General features: G+C 38.5%; 1 protein-coding gene across 4 annotated transcripts; it reads left to right on the top strand.

Annotated features, from left to right (window-relative positions):
* The first annotated feature begins 51 nt into the window (after positions 1-51).
* LOC145494282 (acid-sensing ion channel 1C-like) lies at positions 52-20,918 on the top strand. Of its 4 annotated transcripts, none has more exons than XM_081473727.1 (13): positions 52-1,356; positions 8,972-9,281; positions 10,263-10,603; positions 10,977-11,107; positions 11,517-11,680; positions 12,055-12,165; positions 13,126-13,228; positions 13,510-13,591; positions 14,285-14,339; positions 14,800-14,876; positions 16,386-16,461; positions 17,077-17,615; positions 19,418-20,918. In XM_081473727.1, the coding sequence occupies exons 1-12, from the start codon at positions 1,304-1,306 to the stop codon at positions 17,242-17,244; spliced, it is 1,671 nt and encodes a 556-aa protein (XP_081329853.1). In that variant the 5' UTR covers positions 52-1,303; the 3' UTR covers positions 17,245-17,615; positions 19,418-20,918. The 4 variants fall into 4 exon arrangements, with proteins under 4 accessions (XP_081329853.1, XP_081329860.1, XP_081329874.1 ...); XM_081473734.1 differs by lacking the exon at positions 52-1,356 and adding an exon at positions 1,686-2,755; XM_081473748.1 differs by lacking the exon at positions 52-1,356 and adding an exon at positions 6,351-6,382.
* Positions 20,919-21,120: the final 202 nt, after the last annotated feature.

Here is a 21,120-nt window from a genome sequence, read left to right as displayed (position 1 = left end):
TGAATTTTGTTCCTTTTCGTGTTCTTGCGATTACTTGTAACACAATGATCTGACTTCTTCAGCTATAAAGATGCTGTATTTTACCCGATTGAATATACCCCAGTACGTATTCTACTTTTTCCTGTAGCCGAGGGCATCTTTACATAGTACTATGCATTTTACTGTATAACTTCTATTTTCTTACGGTGAATGGATTTTAAAGAGCGCTCAACTCTTAGAAGAGCATTGTATATTCATTGAATCCAGTTCATGACTTCAGGAGTGATTCATCGTTGTTATGATGGTTTCAATGCTGCTATGACGCTTATTACGTAACGCAATAATAAGCATCATAGTAACCATGCATTTGTTATTTAACCGACAGCATTTTAATAAATTCATCGGTCATTCGTTGAAAACGATGAATCACTCCTGAAGTTCAATGAATATACATTTTACTGTGTACATGTTTAACCCATGCCTGCCCTTGCGTCTCGAAGTTAGATGTATACCACTTACAACAAAAACGCCATATTTTAGACCAATCAGTATCAAACCCAACAACTGCGTAAATTTAACATGCATGGTTCGGATTCGTCCAGCTCTGGTTACTGCGCAAAATCTGTCGGGTTTGTTATAGGTTTCCAAAGTGACATGTTTTCTCTCGCTTATATGCCCTGATGATTGTCACTTATTTGGTTTGGTTCATCATTAGCGATTACTGATTGTGTCTCGCTTCTTCTACCTCTCGCCCGTAACGCTACAAAATACGCTTAGGAATAGATGATACATAGACTGTAACCTGCGTAACGTGAGTCACTATACTCTTATTTGGATATTATAAACAAACAGTTTGCGGCTATTCAGATAGTCTCCTTTCACCTGCCACGTATAACTTTACAAGCACGTTTGAATAACAGTTTTGACGGATAGGTGGGTGTAAGCTAAACAAATCACTCGCGTTAGTCCAATCCGCCACTGTTGCTCCCAAATAAGGCCACCCGTATACTGTCCATTATTTGCTCAAAGACAGCTGCTTCTCGGCACACGTCAGATTTTATTTCACACGAAAGCTTGTTTAACACTCACTCCGAATGCAGAGTTCCTCTGCTGCGAACGCACGTCACGTAAAAAGCGAGATTTGCCCTCCAATTGACTTTATCAGAACCTAAACTTTCTTTTCGGTCGGAAATCAACAGTCAGGATTTATGGAGCCCTAAAAGAAGAAGTGGACGACTATTTCTGAAAAAGAAAAAGCTTGTTAAATTTTCTGCACTCGGGGAAGATCGTTTTACCAGTGATTCACGGTACCTCGAGAAAAGTGATGAAAGATAAGAAACAGTGGGCAGAAACTTTACCTCATCGCAAGGCAAACAGGTAAAGATGAACGTACCATTTTTATAAACCTTAAGACGAAATCCGATAGGAAATCGAGCAATTCAAACTTTTAATGGACAAAACCCTTGTACCAGAATAATTTTAAGTATATTACAGTCCTTTATGCTAAAGATATAAATATTTACCTGAAACAACCCAGAAACAATTTCCCATGGGAAGCCGAGGAAATATATTTCAAATTTCAGAAGAATTGTGTAAATACAGGTAAAATTTTTTTTGATCATTTTCATTTCACCAGTACTTTCAAGTGTTTCATCTGAACCTCGACATTTGTTTTCTAAATTTGGTGTTGTTGGAAATGATTTCTTTTGAGAAGATATTTAAAACAGTCGCATAGAAGTTTGCAATATAATGTATATAATGTTGGTACTAAGCCGTTTTTGTCCACTAGTTACTCGAACTTATGGTGGATTCCCTCTTAATAGTTAACAACGAGCAAATGTCACAAATCGATAGATGGAAGATTTGTCAACGCCCACCAGCTCTGTTTAGTTTTAACAATGACTGGCTGCGAGGGAAAGAGTAAATTTTCTACCATATGGTCTGCATGTTCGCATGGATAAAATGTGGCAACACTGAGATTTGAGGGAAAAAATCTTTATTTTCTAGCCAGAAATCATTTTTAAAGGGAGAGTTTCATGAAGAAATCGTAAGCAAGTCGCCTAATTTCCCATGCAAATAGCCGTAAAATCATCAACCGTAGAATAAATCGTACGGGTCAAAACTAAATTCAACGGTCGACAGCATCGGTAAAATCCACTGAAATCGTCTGAGACTTTTGGTCAACCGTCATTCTGCCACGACTAACTATAGCATGTGATTACTGAGCCACATTTGAGTGGGGTTTTTAAAGCGATAACATTGATATAAAAAAGTGAACAAAAGTGTTTTATTTAGAGACATGCACCGAACCAAAGGCGAACAAAAGTGTTTTATTTAGAGACGTGCGCCGAACCGGGAAACCCTACCTTTAAATATTTCCTTCAAATAACGTCATGAAATGCAGAACCACGAGCGAAGCAACTAGTCTCACTGCAAAGCTTTAGACATTTTATGACGACATTTTACTGAACTAAGTTTAAATCACGGCAATAAATTCACTTGGGATTTTAGAGCAATGAGTGGGAGATGAAGAAAAAATATTAAAAATTGTTGTAGGATCTCCCGAAGTCTTCTACATATTATATTTGCTCAAGGCAGGTGATTAACTCCTTTTCTGTAATACCAAGTAACTGATAAAACCGCTTGGGAGGGTGGCCTTATGGTTAGTGCGCTCGTCTTCGGATTGAGCGGTCTGGGTTCGAACCCTGGTCGGGGTCGTTGTGCTGCGTTCTTGGGAAAGACGCTTTACTCTCACAATGCCTCTCTCCACGCAGAGGTATATATATATATATATATATATATATATATATATATATATATATATATATATATATCTATATCTATATCTATATCTATATCTATATCTATATCTATATCTATATCTATATCTATATCTATATCTATATCTATATCTATATCTATATCTATCTATCTATCTATCTATCTATCTATCTATCTATCTATCTATCTATCTATCTATCTATCTGTCTGTCTGTCTGTCTGTCTGTCTATCTATCTATCTATCTATGTATGTATATAAATGCTTCTCCCTGAAGATGTTAGTCCATCGCCTGATTTATAAAGATTGGTGCGGGATTAACGTTTGTCTCGAAACAAAACACATTGACTACTCAGTCAGGTTAACCATTATGTCCAAGCCTGTCCAACAGATCTGACTAAACTCCAGCTATGTTTACGAAATAAGGAACTTAAAGCCATGCTTTTTCCTTTTAATTAATCAGAATGCGCGTGATATCTATACTGATTAGAAAACGATATTTTCTCGATTGCAATTATTTCAAACAATTCAGGCCCGTTTCGAAGGTAATGATTTTCAGCTTGAACTTTGAAAGAAAGGATAAAAGACGTAGTCATTTGCCGTTTCCACAACGAATGGCAATCAATTTCCTATCGAAGTTATCATTCTGTCGGAGAGGTATTAATTGATTAAAAATATAACACAAACAGCGGTGATAAACATTTTAAAAACATGCATTTTATGAACCTGACGTTTCGTATGTTAGTCAACCTACATTTTCAAAAGTATAACCGTTAAAATTTTTTGAAAAGCTTTTTATACTGTATCGATGGGGGTCTGGAACCCAGACAGTAAAACATCTACAGTGGAAACTGTCTGTAAAGTGACACAATGAAAAAGCTTTTCTAACAAAGTGAAAGATTTTCACTGCTGACATTGACATTCAATGCTGGCTGCAACTCCTGAATAAACAAGGTCTCCTTAACCTTACAATCGTAGTCAGTTTTGCCGGACGCCAAAGTGCCAAAATAGTCCCATTTGATGTTGTGACCAGTTGTTTTAACGTGATCAGCAATAGCAGAAGAGTGATCACGTTTCGGAAGGGCCTTGAAATGTTCCGTTTTCCGGTCGTGAAGTCTTCGTTTCGTTTTCCCAATGTAAAAATCATTGCGGTCCCGGCAACTAGCTTATAAATGACTTTGGATAATTGTGATCGGTTGAGACAGTCCTTGTATGGGAGGAAGGATTTGATGCGCCGGGTGTTTTGAAAAATAACTTTGACATTAACAAAAGAGAAGAAACGATTTACTCAAGATTTTAGACGCTTAGTAATATGATTGCCATGGAGACCTATGTAAAGTAATAAAATGATAACATCTTTTTTGGGTACTGTTGGAATGGGTTCATTTGGCTTGTTCTTGTTCTTGTTCAGGACATCATTGATATTAAAAGTGATGATGCCCTGAGAGTAACAATTTTGCAGCAGAAGCTTTTTGAGATCCTCGACAGCGGATTGCACCAATGAAGAGGTGGAGCAAATACGGAAGCATCGATAGGTTAGCGTGCGGATAAGGTTGATTTTGTATGTTTCGGCGTGGTGTAAATGAATCCCATCTGGTATAGTCCAGTAGATTTCTTCTTCCGGTAAATAGATGTGATGAAAGTGTTGTTTGGGCAGCGCTTAACAGGAATATCCAAAAACGGAATCTCTTCGGCTTGTTCAAATTCAATGACTAGCATACGAAACGTCAAGTTCATAAAATGCATGTTTTTAAAATGTTTATCACCGCTGTTTGTGTCATATTTTTAATCACGCTACGGTGGCCGAAGACCAAGGTATTAATGGTGGAAATTCTGGGCAACTTTAGGTGAGCCTAGAAGACACTTCGCGCAACGTCCAGAAACTCTTATTTTCGTGTGATACTTGTCTCCTTTTAAGTTGACTGAGATATATTAGAGGTCTTTCGCTTTAATTTTCCCTTTTCTCGAGGTGCCAAATATTGCCGTCGAATCGTTTATTAGAGTGACCCAAATGTTAGCCATTTTCAGCGAGATGTTTTCAAAAGTGCGGCAGTTTACTTCGACAGAAAAACGCTTTTGCGATAGTCTGTCGCAATTGTTATCAATATCCAGTTTATTTAAAATTGGTATCTAAAAGCAAATCGGAGTAATTGTTCTCACAAAGTCCAATGAAAATCATCGGCCAGATATATTTCACGCCAAATTTCTAGCAAAGAATACCGCAAACGGGTGATATACTGCCGCTTATAAGCCCTGGATTTACACAATTTCCTAAGGGTTGTCCCGATTGTGCTCGTAAAATGCTGGAAAGTTGCCCACTGCAATGCCAAAAGACTGCTAAAAGATTGCCAAAAATCCAAAAAGATGCTCTCTTTATTTCAAAAGTTGCTACCTAAATTTCTTGTTATTTTTATGTAAACGTTAATTAAAAGCTTTATTTTTCGTTCTTCACAGCAATTGCTAACATCGTTCAGGAAAAATAGCTTGAAACTTAGCTTTAAAGAGTTGCTCGCAAATATGGGCGAAATTTAAGGATACTCTCAATAAGTCTAACGGAACAAAACACATGGTTCATTTGACGTCTTGCCGAACTTTGTTAAGTGACAGTTTACGTCTTCAAACTTCACTAAGATGATAAACATTCAGAAATTTGCATAAATTGAAGTTTTCTATGAAATCGTTGACAGTTTTTCTTGCTTGATATGTGCTTTAAACCTATATTTTGGTCAAAGGTTGCTCTGAAAGGCAAAACTTGCTCGAGGTCGCTTAAACCGCAAGAAGGTTGCTCCAAACGCCAAAGGCTGCTCAAAAGTTGCCGAGCACAATCGGGACAGGCCTAGTTTTGGATGGGCTTATAAACGGACGGGCTTAACAAAAACGTTGCGAACTGAGCTACAGCAGTGTTCATCGAAATACTTTTTTCATATGCTGGTTTTTGATTAAGCTTTAAAACATTATAATAAATTGAGTTCATTTTATTTTAAATTAGAGGAGAGGGGGGGGGGGGGTATATCCGGGAGGCCTTACAATCGCAAGTAATATTTTGTTTACAGGTCAATGGGCCTATAACCGAGGGGGGGGGGGATGGGTCTTATAAGCGGAAGTTTACGGTGTTACTTTACCCCTACTTTCTGTGATTGTTATCCATGATTTACTGGGAGATCCCCTTGAAATAGTTAGTTGGAATGCAGAGTAGAATATTTAAGCTGTGACATCGTTTAACCTATGTAAACATTTCAAACCCGTCAAATCCTTACATTTTGTAGGCTGAATTATCCCGCGAAAATTCTATCTTAAACGTCACGCAAAATGGCAAAAAGCGAAATGGAAGCTCTATTGCTAGTATTTTTTGCTGTCGTGTAGAACAACACTGCAAGTAATATTGATCGAAGCTCTATCCTACATTAATTTTTGGTCGAGGGAAGACGTCAGAGGTGGTGTCCATTTGGGGCAGCTGTATGTAAACAATGAGGAAATACAGTTATGACACTTTTTTCCTGCTATCCGGCCCACGAAAGGGTCACCAAGGACACACGAATAGAATTAACATCCAAAGTCGTGTTATGTCAGGATTGCCCGCGGAAATCTTTCTTGTGTTCCGTGTTGTCGTTTGTATGGTGGCAGGTTAGTATACCTTGTTGTTTTCCGCTGTATTACCTTCCTAGGTTTAGGCGCCGTCCACGCCTCTGGGAATCTCAAAACGGAGGCTTCACACTCTGTCTGAAAACGTATCAAATATTTTCCGTCCACAAGGAATTTACTTTCCCAGACATTTCAACTTCATTCCGAGTTTTGAACAATCCATTACATAAAGATTTGCTGTTATTTTTTACCTTTAAGTCAGCTGAGTGGTTTTTTTTTTTTTATCAATCATTTGATTTACTGTTGATATTCATCTTCAACTAGCGAAATTATTTTGATACAGTTTTCCCGAATCATATAAAAATCATTGTGGCAAATGCTGATCCTTTATGCTGTTTTTATTCTTGTAATTTTCATCTTGTATCTATTAGCAGTGCAATATAATTTTTTCGTGCGGAAATAGACCTATGAATAAGCATAATTTAAGCTTCAGAGCAAGAGGGCGTGCGTCAATTGCGTGCACACTAAGACAAGCCAAATGAGGATGCATTTCGTTTACCGGTGTTATGTTAAAAACATGGGTAAACAAACATGGGTAAACATTGCTCTGTGGATATTCTTGGGCAACTATTTACTTGTCACGTACGAATCGCCTTAAAATCGCTGTGGCAAGCTTCAGGGAATCAGATCAATATTGATCCTGTTGCTCGTTATTTGTTTGCAGTGCAATATAATGTTTTCGTGCGGAAAGAGACCTTTAAATCAGCACAAAATTATCTAAAGCTTCGTAGCAAGAGATCGTACATCAATTGCGTACACACTAAGACAAGCAAAACAAAAATACATTTTGTTTTCCCATGTTAAAAGCATTTTGGCAAGGTCAGTGAAAATTGATTTGCCGTCGGAAGCGGGGTGTTTGCCGGCCTGTAACTATTTGTTGCGATATTTTCTCATACCCAATTTGTATCGGAGAGTTTTCTCATGAGCCACCTCAAGACTATGTTAGTCTTCAGAGCAACTCAATGTCGTGCAAAATATAATTCAGTTTTCGTTTTGGCTCACGTACGTGCAGTCTCGTTAATCATGAATGTTCAAAAAGTCGTCAATAACAGCTGTATATTTGCTTATGCCAGCAAGATATTATCAATACTAATTTGTATACAATTTCGTTGCATTAGCTGGCTTCTTCCAAACGTCCAGTTAGTTGGGGCGCAACGCGGAAAAACGGCGGAGCGAAATAAAGGAGAGAGGAGCGGAAAGATGCTAGTGTTTCGTGGAATACATTGTAAGCCTTGTAACAACAGCTAATGTGTCATACTGGCAGGAGCAGTATCTTTGTACATTAAATTAGTTTTGTTGAGTTAAATATGTAGTTTAGGTTTGTTAATATACTACAATACGCTTGATAGGGTCATATCATGAAGGTTTAATATCAGACTGAGAAACAAAATGTAGTTTTACTTGAATACTGTGTATGAGTTGCATTACAAAGTTTACATGCAGCTGCACAAAATAGACACCACCTCTGACGTCTTTCCTTGGCCATCTCGTTTACACGCTAAAAATTGAAGAAAACCTGAGAATTTGCGAGACCAGTTACTCCGATTTGCTTGTAGATACCAACTTTTAATTAGAAAGACTATCGGAAAAATGTTTTTCTGTCAAAATAAACTCCGCACTTTTGAAAAATGGCTAAAATGTGGTCATGCTCATAAACGATTCGGCGGTAATATTTGGCACCTCGTGAAAACCGTAGAATTAAAACGAAAGACCTCTAATATATCTCAATCAACTAATAAGGGGTCAAATATTATTGCACGAAAATAAGAGTTTCTGGAAGTTGTACGAAGAATCTTTTAGGCTCACCTAAAGTTGCCTGAAATGTCGACCATTTTAGACCGCTCAGGAGGCCAAAATCATGATGTGATGACATCCCGAAAAAACGAACGCCTACCTCGGCAAAGGTCACGGTTATAGTAATCTTTTCGGATAGCTTTTATACTGTGAAAAGATGAAGGTAAACAGCCGACCTGTGACGCACGCCTTCTGCCCGGTTTTCTCTTACAAATGACACTTAACTGACAGAGAACTTTATTTGAAACAAGAGATTGAATGTTATAGATTCGCACGTCATGTATGAGCGGACATTCTGCCGGTGTTTGCTAGAAGGAGCGATCGAAGCAAAATAAAATTTTGTTTTATGAATGCTCATATGTCCCAAAGGCAAGGTTTTGGATTACCTTTTACAGTGTTCCTTTGAATATTTTATACTTAAATTCAGCGCAACACTGGAATGAAAACAACTACGCCTGGAGAGGAACGAAAGGTAAAACCTGGTATAATTAATTTTTCAACGATATTTATGGTTCCTTGGTTTCATTAATTATTCTTCGGCCATACAATTAGAGATATTCACTGACATGCTTCCTCGGTGTAGCTAAGACCGAAACACAGGAAAAAAAGCCTTACAACCCCGAGTATTCAACGGACAAAGACGTGGAAGCCATTTTTGACGACTTAAATCGCTGGATTAGAAATCTCTAGTTGATGTCATTCAATATAGCGGCAATGACGCCGCATAAAAATGAAAAAAAATACATAAACTGTTTTAACATTTGTTTAATTTTTCAGCCAGAAGTTTATATCAGGGATAACGCCGGTCGATAACTGGAAAGTTAACACTGAAATTAGTTCACGTCGGATTGAAATAACAATGAAATACAAAGAACGGCCATTGAGGGCATTGCTTCAGGGATTCGCAGAAGAAACCACCGCACACGGTATCAGCCAGATAGCATCATCCAAGTCGGTATTTTGGCGCCTTTTTTGGGTACTGGTGACGCTTGGCGGCGGAGGAATGGTGATCTACCAGGGAATACTGTTGTTTAACACCTATATGTCCAAGCCAATCAAGTCGGACATCGACATCACATACAGACGGGTGAGTAGTGTCGTTGTCATTATTGAATGCATTGTGCACTGTTAAGCCTGGTTCACACTAGCGACATAACGAGATAACGACATCGACATAACGACATAAGGAAAAGATCAGTTTTATCTTCATGTCGTTATGTTCATGCTGTTACGTTGCTAGTAAGTCATTATGTCTACATGTTCACACTACAAACATAACGTCCCTTTTACGTCGAGATAACGTCCTTTTTGACTCGTTCGTCGTGACGATATCATTTCGTTATGTCGTCAGTGTGAACCAGGCTTTAGGCCTAGTTCACACTAGTGAATGACGACATAAACATAACGACATAGGGACGTTGTATCGTTATGTTTGCGGTGTGAACATCCTGACATATGTCGTTATGTCGAAGTTCACATTACCGACATAAGCGATTATGTCGTTTTGTCGCTGGTGCGTGAGAACTAGGCCTTACTGGCCTTACTGAGTTTTGTAATTATGAAAACGACCTTAGAACAATTCATAGTTACACAATGTTTTTGTTTAAGAATTCTGAAAAAAAAGGGAAGAAAACTCTTCATATATATCAGATTCAACCGGAATCTTCTCAGTTTCATTGAGAACTGAATCATGTTATCCCAACGACTGAGGGCCTCAATCACAACTCTTCGCCGACGCCATGACATCGAGGATTTCCTCTTCTAAGGACAGGATGAGGAGTGTAGAAAACTGAGAGAAATGTACTTTATGGAAATCTGAGTCAGACTAGCTCAAATATAACATAAACTATTAAGAATCCCAACTGGTGGGAAGCTGACCAGTTGGCTATTTACACAACACGGCCGAGGAGTTGAACTCGGGGCTACCGAGAACAAATCCAGATAGCGGTAGGGTGGAGGATTTGAACCAGGGACCTCCAGATTTCAAATCCAGCACCCTAAACCACTCGGCCACGCCGCCTCCGCTAAATCCGTTAATTATCCGATTATCTGTTAATTATTTCTACAGAGCATCAAATTTCCTGCGGTGACGATATGCAACCTAAACATCATTAGAAAATCCTTCCTTCAAAAATTTTCCCGCGCTGACACCAACACAAGTCGAATGACCCGCGACCTGTTCGATGAAGAAAAAATAAATACCCTGAAACGTTTTCTTAACACCGACTCTTCAAATGCCGAGGAGATCTTGAATCTGGAAAACGTCACGATTGACCCAGAAGAGTACACCAAGCAGCAACTTTTAATCAACTTAGCCAGCTATAATGAATCTGAATTGGAGAGAGGAGGACATCGCTTTCGGGAACTGGTATTTCGCTGTTATTTTAAAGGCTTTTCTTGCAAAGATCGGTAAGTGCGAGGGAAGTAAGAGATAGAATTTCACTGGGCGAGCTGAGTGGCTTAGGAGTAGTATGACTCTAGTATGAAGGGACTACCGGTGTTAGTATTCCCCTGAATGGGATGGAGGTGATCAATTCCAAGTTCTGTTACATTTTAGGTCGTTCATGTTCGTTCTGACTTTAAAGATAGGTTATGGTTTTTTTTAAGGGATTGCATGTAAGCTTATTTCTAAATGTTCTTTCCGTTTCTGATAACATTGTACATTAACGATGACTAAATAAGTGCCTTCTAGAAAAGCCTGAATATCTGTTGCAAAAAAAAGGCCTATTATAGTCTAATTATGACGCATTGTGTGTCTGTATTTTCTTCTCACCATGATAAGTGACTTTTTGAAGTACTGGAAAACAACGTGGAACTGGAGATACGGTAATTGTTTCACATTTAATTCTGGTGCTACCAGTCAGGGCAAACGGAAACCCGTTTTGACCATTACCAAGCCGGGACCACAATACGGTAAGAAATTATAGAAACAAAAGCAATTATGTACAAAAAATGATTGTGCTTTTAACCAAGCTATATTTTTCTTCTTATGGCACGTTTTTAATTCTCATTTAGTTGAAAGAGTTCTTCTAATTGAATCAGAATGTAATTCAACAATAACCGAGACACTATGACAGCCTTTTTACATTTTCAATATCCTCCCCATGAACTTCACTCAGGCTAGTCAATGGTTTGTTTGTAAGTCAACAACTAGAAAAAAATCAAGAGCAATAAATGGAAGAGTTTCTTTAATGCATTCTCAAACAAACTGGTTGAAACAGAAAGTTAACACGACATTGTTATAACCTCGCACCACATCAACTTATTGACTGTCAGATCTCGTCAATTTAGATACCTTAATTCTGCGATATTCTCCCATCAGGTCTGACACTGGATTTATTTGTGAATCAAAAGGAGTACATTCCTATACTTAGTCAAGAGGCCGGTGTTCGTGTTTTGATAACTGGTCAACGGAGCATCCCTTTCCCTGTTGACGAAGGCTTCACAGTCTCTCCGGGATTTGCAACGTCTATTGGTTTGCGACAGGTTTGTCTAAATTAAACGGATTTGTATTAAGTCTTCATCCATACGTGAGCTGTGGGCAGTAACCTCAGCCAGCAAACAGGAGTGACCAGGAGTCGGTCAACGGTTTAGGGAGTGGTGCAAACTGAACGTGATCAAGTCATTGTATGATGGAAAAGATGAATTTAAAAAAACTGAAAAATTATTATGTTTGGCTGCTCGGTGATTAACTTCATCTCTCCTCAAAGACTCTGAAAGGACTTTGTTAGGGGAAATTCCCTCAGCATAGCACTGATGTCGCAAGCATCCCAGCTATCTCATATCGAGTCGTCCTTAGTCTCAGCTAAAATCACCACGAGTTACAACTTTCCTAAACACTTTGTCTAATTAATCCATAGTTGAGCATTACTCGAGTGGATCCTTTCAACAACAGAAGTTGCTACACCGCTGACAGTGTAGAGGAATTTTCTATTTATAAACGCTACAAAGGTTCAAGTTATTCGGTGCAGGTTTGTCAACTCGTTCTCTGTAATTTTCCTTTGCCCACGTTTTCCTCTCACAATCCAATGCCATCCATTTGGCAAGATTTCGCGAATCCACAAAACACACTTTTTGAGTAATAGTAATCGTTTGATTTTGGAGCACTTTACAAAGAGGGTAATCCGGTGCCAAATGAGGATCAGCAACAATATCGAGTTTGGAAATGAAATATAATTTAGACAAGCACGAAAATGAAACGAAGGCTTACGTTTCAGAGTACTGGCCTAATTTATCAAAAGTCCTGTTACAGCATGGCTCCCTTAGCTTCAATCCCTTAAAGAAAGTACTTTTTTTATAGTAAATAAGTAGCTTAATTTCCGGGTTCATAAAGTTGTCACCGACGGGGTTACCGACCATGTTTTGTTTAGTTATGAGCTCTTCAAAGTTAAGCTTAAGATTGACACGTTAAACTGTTGGTAACCTGTTATGGAAAGAATATAACCGTAACTTGTTCGGCAATGATCGATCATTTGTTTAGCATCATTGTTTTAAAATCAGCTGTTACGGGTAATAGAATAATAGAAGGGAAAGTCAGTAAAGCATATCTATGTGTGTATGCAGCATCCATCTATCCAACAGAGTAAAAAAAAAAAGAGACTGTAAACGTCATGAGCGATGTCTCCTTAGATTGTAGATTGTCATTGAAATTGGTAGAGGCTGTCCCAGAGATTTGAGCCGTTGTAAGGCGTATCAAATCAGCCCGAGTTTTGTCTGACAAAAACAGTCTTGAAACCTGCTTCAGCTCACGAGAGGTTAGCCTGCTAAATATCTCAGACACCAACCGTTTTTAGTTCATACCGGAGATGGTGCTGCTATAAAGAAACGTTAACGTTTTTAATAATTTCCCGAAAGTACAAAAAAACTATTTATAGCGCAACAACTCCGAGCTGAAAAGTTTGAGGGGGTTACTGAGTTTTTTCCTTGTCTAGGGTTGTATGTACTCTTGTCTCGCTCGTGCACAAGTGAATAGTTGTAATTGCACCGAAATGAAATTCCCTTCTGGAAAAGGAATCTGTTCCACGACTTCTGAAGGTAAGATTCCTTATCATAGAAATGAAAATTTCTCTGGAAACCTATACATTAATTTCCACAAGTTATTGATTTTGCATCCAGAGTCATCACGTTTATAGATCTAGAAAATTTTAGTTGCTTCGCGGTGTGATAAAGTAACTTGTAAACGTTCGTTACTGGATCATGATGATAAGACAGTCGTTGCCGACTTCGAATTTGTACTTGGCGGAGATACCCATTACGGTTCAAGTGTAATGTGATTGATTCAGTTCTTACCATCTTTTCACATTTTTTTTTACCAGTGAGATGCATTCAGGAGATGCAACGCAGATATGATGATGATGATGGACTTGGTTGCTCTGCAAAATGCCCTCAACCTTGCTCGTACGTATTTTGACCACTCTAACTGTATATGCTTTCATGCAGCTGGCACCTGGATTCTCTTTCATGCATGCCCACACCTTGCCTAAACCATACAATATAATTGTACACAATTTTATAATTTTTTAATGTGCATGACTGAATCGAGTCACTTCAGTTACCTGGTGAAAAGAAGAACTAGACTTACGGCACTACAAAGGCGCCCTACACTACGTAGCCTCTTCCAGGCGTTCAGTTAGTAGGGGCGCAGCGTGAAAAATGGCGCACAAGAATATATGCTCCTCGCACCGTCTCTCTCTCCTTTATTTCGCTGCGCCGTTTCTTCGCGCTTGGCCCCAACTAACTGAACGCCTGGAAAAGGCTATAAGCTACGCATGCGGTGTATCTCACATTGAGGAACGAGCCTTGGAGCATTGCATAGCAACACAAACGTCGAACCTTAATTATTGCGCGTTTCCTCATAGACTCGGCTCTCGTATCCTACGCACCCTTGTCGACGTTAGTGAGAGGGAGGAGATGTATCGAGTCATATTTCACGTATTACTGGCTTGAAAATCCAATATTTCACTTGGCAGTGCCTTGATGTCGTATTAGAATCATGTAGTCAGTCTCACTCGAAAACGTATCAGGATGATAGAATGTTATTTGTTTCTTCCCTTTTTTCCTCTATTCATTTCCCCTATAATTCTTTAACAGTCAGGTAACCTACAGGATGTCATCTTCCAGTTCTGCTTGGTCACGTGGATACGAGGTGAGACCGTTTTTCTTACAAAGCTAGTTAAAATTCACCAAAGCGAGGCAAAGTGGTTAGGGTTTAGTTATATCAACGCTTTTAAATTATCCATTTTTGACTAGCGCGTGCTAGCTGGGATTCTTTACTATGATTTGTTTGCTTCAGGTAATACGTTATGGCCATTTTGAATTAAAATTGTTTCAGTTGTTTGCTCGGCCCCGATAGCCTTTATACTATAAACGCTGCCCAGGGAAAAAAAAGGTTATTATTGTTATCATCATCATCATCATCATTACTATTTGTTGGCTCTCAAAAGGCTATTGGGAAGCAATCAGTTAAGACGTTTTTTTAAATTTAAACAACCATAAGAACGGATCCTGATTTGCTAAAATACGAGTAAAGTTTTATCGTGTTTATATGATAAGAAATGCTGCTTATCTATAAATAATCTTTAGAGTAATGTCCTTATACTCTCCAGAGACTATTACGATCAATCATGCTTAAAGATAACGATTCTGACATTCATGAGATGGGAAAAAACGAGGATGCATTCAGGTGAGGATCACAATAATAATAATAAATACACCAATTACATTGTAACAAGGTAAATTATTACACTTCATACTTTCTTTTTATGTGTATAGCAGTGTTTCATTTCCAAGTAACTAACGGTGTATTCCTGGTGCGGACTTAACAGTCATTAAAACAATGAGTATTCTCGTCAGGTCGTTCAGTGCTTACGATAGAGCACGACTAATAAAACTGCCGCTTATAAGCCCTGGGCTTATTGAACTTCGTAAACGCTTTTAGAAGGGATAAAAAAAACGTGGCCTTTATCCGGGTGGCCTTTATCCGAGGGGGTTATAACCGGAATAAAAAGGCCGTTTCGAAACGAACTATAGCTGCACATGTTGATCGAAATAGTTTTTTTTCTTTAAAACATTAAATAATTAAACGAATTCAAAACAAGGAAAGCTAGAGGGGGGCTTATGTCCGGGGAGGCTTATAACTGGATGTCTTTTTTGGTGTACAGGTAGATGGACCTATAGCCAGGGTGCCTTAATTATATGCGGGGGGGAGGAGGGGGGGACGCGGGAAGCGGAGGGGGGGCTTATAAGCGGCAGTTTACGGGATCGTTTTCTATAACGTTTCTACTAACTCTTACAGTCAGTATTGTTTGTCCACCGATCCAGTGTGTTGACATTTACCTTGCAGAACGCGCGTGAAATCTTTCAGCCATATGCCATTAGCCTTATTTTAATATCTAGAACATTAACATTTTAAATACGCCCAGATTAAGTACATAAGGAAAATCGACCTTGGCAAGTTTATGCGCCTCGAAGATACGTGCATGAAAAACGTATTATTTGACTAAGATGCTTACCAATACGGCGAGAAAAAATGAGACTCATAAAGCAGAACGAATCGATTGTTGCCTTTGTTCCTGCTAGTCAAATTGGCGGCAAAGTTTCCAGAGCAATAAAAAGTCCCTTTATCGTAACGATTTTGAATGCCTGACAGAAGGCTTGCGTATGTTGCATCCATCTTGATGCACTTGATTTTAGACGCATTTCCGGCCACTGTCTTGAAAGTAAATACAAATACCCAGGCTCTTCGCGGGCTCAGGCTCTTTTCGGGCTTCGAAGTGGTGGCACGGGGGGGAGGGGGGGGGAGGTATGGCCTGAATAATATTGCATAGATTAAGAACACCCCAGAAAGGCAATGGGGGCAAGGTAAGGTAAAATCTTTATTTAGACACGGTGTTTCCTTCAGGACTTAACAATATTGAATTAAATTAATCTAACTACCTAACTAATAAATCACTAATAACTACTACAATAATAGAAAAGGGGCCTGCTCGTCGTTCTAGTTTTAGGGTTTGAAAATCGTTTTTTAGGGTGAAGGAATTGAAATTCCTATATTTGTAGTTTTCAACAACTTCACATAATCTTGGTCAGAGCGAGTAATCACTTCTCTCTGCGGGCGATCCCTAAGGATCATATATGGTAATCAACGTTTTCTCCCACTAAATTTTATCATTATCCATTTGTTAATATCTAACAGGGAAAATTTTCTGCGAATAAAGATTTATTTTGAGGAGCTAAACATGGAGAAAATAACCTACTCAGAATATTACGAAGTAAGTAGTTCCGTTGTTGAACTATGTGTTGAACCTAACAACGCTGTTCCACTAAGTTTAGAAGGCGCTACTAAGTTTTGAACACAGTGGCATTAATTGCAGTAAACTCCAGGGTAATTAAGTCACGGGCTCACGTCCACGTCACTGTCAGGTGATGACTATGACATTGATTTGAGATTGGCTGTAGTTTTAGCGTGATCTACAATTTTTGCCTTTCTCGACCACAGTATTCCTATAAATATGGGAGTTTTTCCTAAATCCTGACCCTAACCTTTGAGGTCAACTGAGGTCAATTAAAATCAATCCTTCCAGTACCAACGGCTTGACACACCATTTGCCACAACAACCCGGTTGGAGTAGCAGGCGCGGCCGGGGCCGAAATCATTGTGTTACGTTCTTGGGTAAGGCAGTTAACCCCCATAGTGGCTCTTTCTTTCGCGCTTGGGCCCAGGTAGCCCCTGCGATGAACAAGAATCCCTTTCTGGCAGGGGGTGTAGAATTACTCCTGCTACGGAAACTAGCGAGAAGCGCCGGCCTGATGGGCCATTAGGCTCAAACGCAAACTTTACCAAGAAGGTTGGAACTATGCTCTTATAGCTGTTCTCTTTCTTACAGCTTGAGAATCTCATGAGCGACATTGGCGGACAGCTGGGTCTTTGGATCGGCGTATCAGCCATTACAGTGGCAGAAGTGTTCAAACTTCTCCTGGATATTATCAAAGTGCTGTTCCGAAAAACTTGTGTCACGGATGTCAGAAAAGTTGAAGACATAAACATGGCATAGTTTAAAAATTCAGAAACATGTTGTAGCCGGTCCTGAGCGAAAGACGTCAATAACGATATACTTAATGCCATAATTAATGCCCAGTGCTTCTCATAATCTATCACTTAAGATGAATGAACCGCGAAAGAATGCAGGCTCAACGAAAACAAATGTGAACTTGGGAGACTTGTGACGCGAACAAAGTAACTCAGATGTCACCTTAAAGCTTGTATTAGTTCATTTCAAGTGCCAATTGATAACTTTGGTAGTTGTAAGAACCATAGTTAAAGGTTTGAGCTAGTTAAACTAGATGTAAACTCGATTTTTTTTAATGGGTTCGCCAGTCTCGTTTTTTAGAAAACTGTAAAGGCATGAATGATAATCACGGTTATGTACATAACTTATTAAGAGGCCCTGCACCTAAGAAACGACCGATGATTTCCGGCTAAAAAATAAAATCGGCCGATTTTTATCTCTCAAGTAGAGGTTACCGAATACTATTTAAAAATGAATTTCTTTTGTTTCAGTTTCGCTTTAAACCAAAAATATCGAGCCGCAAAGTTTTTCCGTCTGAAAGCAGCAAAATCAGGCCGAAAATAAGCCCCCGCAAAAAACTGTTCAGAAATTACTACCGCAACGCAAAATAATGAGAAAACTACACAGTGTTGAAGAAAAAGGCCTTTTAATGCAATATCATTCGATAAACATCAAAAAACTGCCGAAGCGATTAACAAATAAAGTTTCAAATATTGCATACTAAATTAGATGGAGCGTTGGAGCTGATTTTAAAATAATTATTTCTCAAAAGTTCAACGCTTTTGAAAGCAATCACAGTGATGAATGAGACATTGGAGGGATACAAATCACGTTTCTGGGAAAACATTTTTCGGCCAAAGTATATTGACCTTGTACAAAGCGTTCAAAGTTACCGTTTTTACCGTTATCCTGCTACTTCGGCGAAACGCTTCTCTTTTGCCAATACGGCCGTGGATAGCGTGTTAAACGCCACTTTAAACCTTGCTAGGCATTCAGAGACTATCCTGAGTAGAAGGGTGTAGAATTGAAAGAGAAAGGGAGATGAAAAATACACAGAAAAAGAAAATAACTCGAAATTACCATCTGCTAACGAAAGTTGAATCTGGAAAATGTCGTCGCGTGACAGCGGTCAGTGACGTCATTGGTCACAAAGGTCGCAAGAGCGTGGGAAAACGAGTCTGCAATGTCCTTCGGGCGGTCAGCGGCTGGAGATCCAGTCGTGACCCCATAACTCAGATCACGCTTCGGCCAAAACGGTGTGGCTGTTGGGGAAGTTTTTCTTTTTGAGTGACCATCATTTGTGAAAAATAACATAACATTGTTCCACTAAACGTTTTCTGGCCGGGAAAAATTGTTTTCCTATTTGTGCATTCGTTTGGATTCCACCGCTATTGATACAAATAACGTCAATGGCCGCTGTCACGCGACGACATTTTCCAGATTCAACTTTCGTTAGCAGATGGTAATTTCGAGTTATTTTCTTTTTCTGTGTATTTTTCATCTTCCTTTCTCTCTTAATTCTACTTCCTTCTACTTAGGACGGTCTTTGAATGCCTAGCAAGGTTTAAAGTGGCGTTTAACACGCTATCCACGGCCGTATTGGCAAAAGAGAAGTGTTTCGCCGAAGTAGCAGGATAACGGTAAAAACGGTAACTTTGAACGCTTTGTACAAGGTCAATATACTTTGGCCGAAAAATGTTTTTCCAGAAACGTGATTTGTATCCCTCCAATGTCTCATTCATCACTGTGATTGCTTTCAAAAGCGTTGAACTTTTGAGAAATAATTATTTTAAAATCAGCTCCAACGCTCCATCTAATTTAGTATGCAATATTTGAAACTTTATTTGTTAATCGCTTCGGCAGTTTTTTGATGTTTATCGAATGATATTGCATTAAAAGGCCTTTTTCTTCAACACTGTGTAGTTTTCTCATTATTTTGCGTTGTGATAGTAATTTCTGAACAGTTTTTTGCGGGGGCTTATTTTCGGCCTGATTTTGCTGCTTTCAGACGGAAAAACTTTGCGGCTCGATATTTTTGGTTTAAAGCGAAACTGAAACAAAAGAAATTCATTTTTAAATAGTATTCGGTAACCTCTACTTGAGAGATAAAAATCGGCCGATTTTATTTTTTAGCCGGAAATCATCGGTCGTTTCTTAGGCGCAGGGCCTCTTAAGCGGTTGTGAAATGAAAGCCTGAAAAAAAAATGTACCGTGGATGGTAAAGAATGCAAGTGAATATACGAAAGATCATATCTTTTTGTCAAAGAATGTGTGCAATTAATATATGATCTTTCATGCATTCACTTCCATTCTTAAACAATTGTTTAGCGATAAAATTGTTTGTATCCAGTGTTTAGTCTGTAGCATAAACTGAGATAAACCAGCAGATATAACCATAATTTATGATAGCCCTCCCATTATAAAAATGCTAGCCATAAGCATCGTTTTTGATTGGTCGCCTTCGTAGTGGCATAATATGCGAGAATATTTACGTGGTCTTCATTAATTAAGATAAAATTGTAGCCTTTAGTGAAAATCCCAGGTGGGATATGGGTTAACCGCTCTCGGAGACAGAGGAATTGCGGCAGCCGCGCGTAGTCTTTGGAATGGCCTTCTATGAGAAACTAGTTATCTTGAGCCATTATTAGTTCTTTTTAGACATAGCCTTTACTTACAACAACAACAGTTCATTTCTACTACTGTAAACAACTAAAAGAATTTACAAGATTATAATTATAAATATATAAATAAACAGTACAGTACATACAGTAGTGGGACACCCAAAATAACTAAAAAGCTAAACTAGGTGGGTGACCGTAATTATAATAATTAAAAATGTAAGAGTCAGGAAAGAGGCACAACAAATACATTGGTACACATAAGTATCACAAGCTTGGTACAAGATTAAATATACAAAACAAAACAAAATAAGTAGATATAAACTATCAAAATATCAGTAAAGATTAATAGAGACTAATGAAATGCGAAGTTAGTTCTTTTTTAAATTGATTAGAAGTACAACACTTGAATCTTTCATCGAGTTCATACCATAATTTAGGTCCATTAAATCGAATATTAAATTTGCCATAATTTGTTCGAATTTTTGGAAGATAGAAAGTAGATCTAGATGCAAAGCGAGTATTTTACATTAAGTTTAAAATTGCATATATACTTAAAATTGCATATTTTAGTCTCCACTACTTATACTCATCTACCATAATGTTTGTAAATCTTGTGTGCGTCGAATTATGGTTATTTTACTTCCCGTGCAGCCATTTAAATTTTAATTTTCATCGTTATTAAATAAAGTCGAACCTTCGTAATTGATTGCGATTTCACGTTCATGCACTTAACATACATAATTAGTGTCCGCGATAGAGAGAGCTTATATTAACTTTGCTACCTGAGGTTATGTTATAGAGTCCGCTGTCCCGGCGTTATATGGAGGTGTCCGTAGAATATAGGTGTCCGTTTAGAGAGGTCCGACCGTTTATCCCACAGTATGTTTTAGTAGGGTGTAATTGTGTTGCACACGCATTTCCGTATCAACAATAGGTTGTAATATTACTTATATTTTCAGCAGGCTACCTTTTTCAGTTTCTGAAATTAACAACTACAGCTCTTTGAAGCGCTAGGAATATAAGTTTAGAACTCGTCCATTAAAATATCAAATTTCAGGAATGTCTTTCATCCTTTCAGAATTAAATTGTTTTTTAGGGAATCTACATACAAAACTGTATTAGGTGTGAAAGTATAAACAACTTTGAACCAATATTTTGATGGATTTGACGTATGAAGATATGTGAGAAAAATGTTCAAATTAGTCTCCAGGAATACCTTAAAGGGCTTTAGAAAAATCAG

The sequence above is a fragment of the Orbicella franksi genome, chromosome 1, assembly GCF_964199315.1.
Source record: "Orbicella franksi chromosome 1, jaOrbFran1.1, whole genome shotgun sequence".
NCBI classification, from domain to species: Eukaryota; Metazoa; Cnidaria; class Anthozoa; order Scleractinia; family Merulinidae; genus Orbicella; species Orbicella franksi.
The sequence above is the reverse complement of the archived record's forward strand: the minus strand, read 5'-3'. Positions and strand labels throughout refer to the sequence as shown.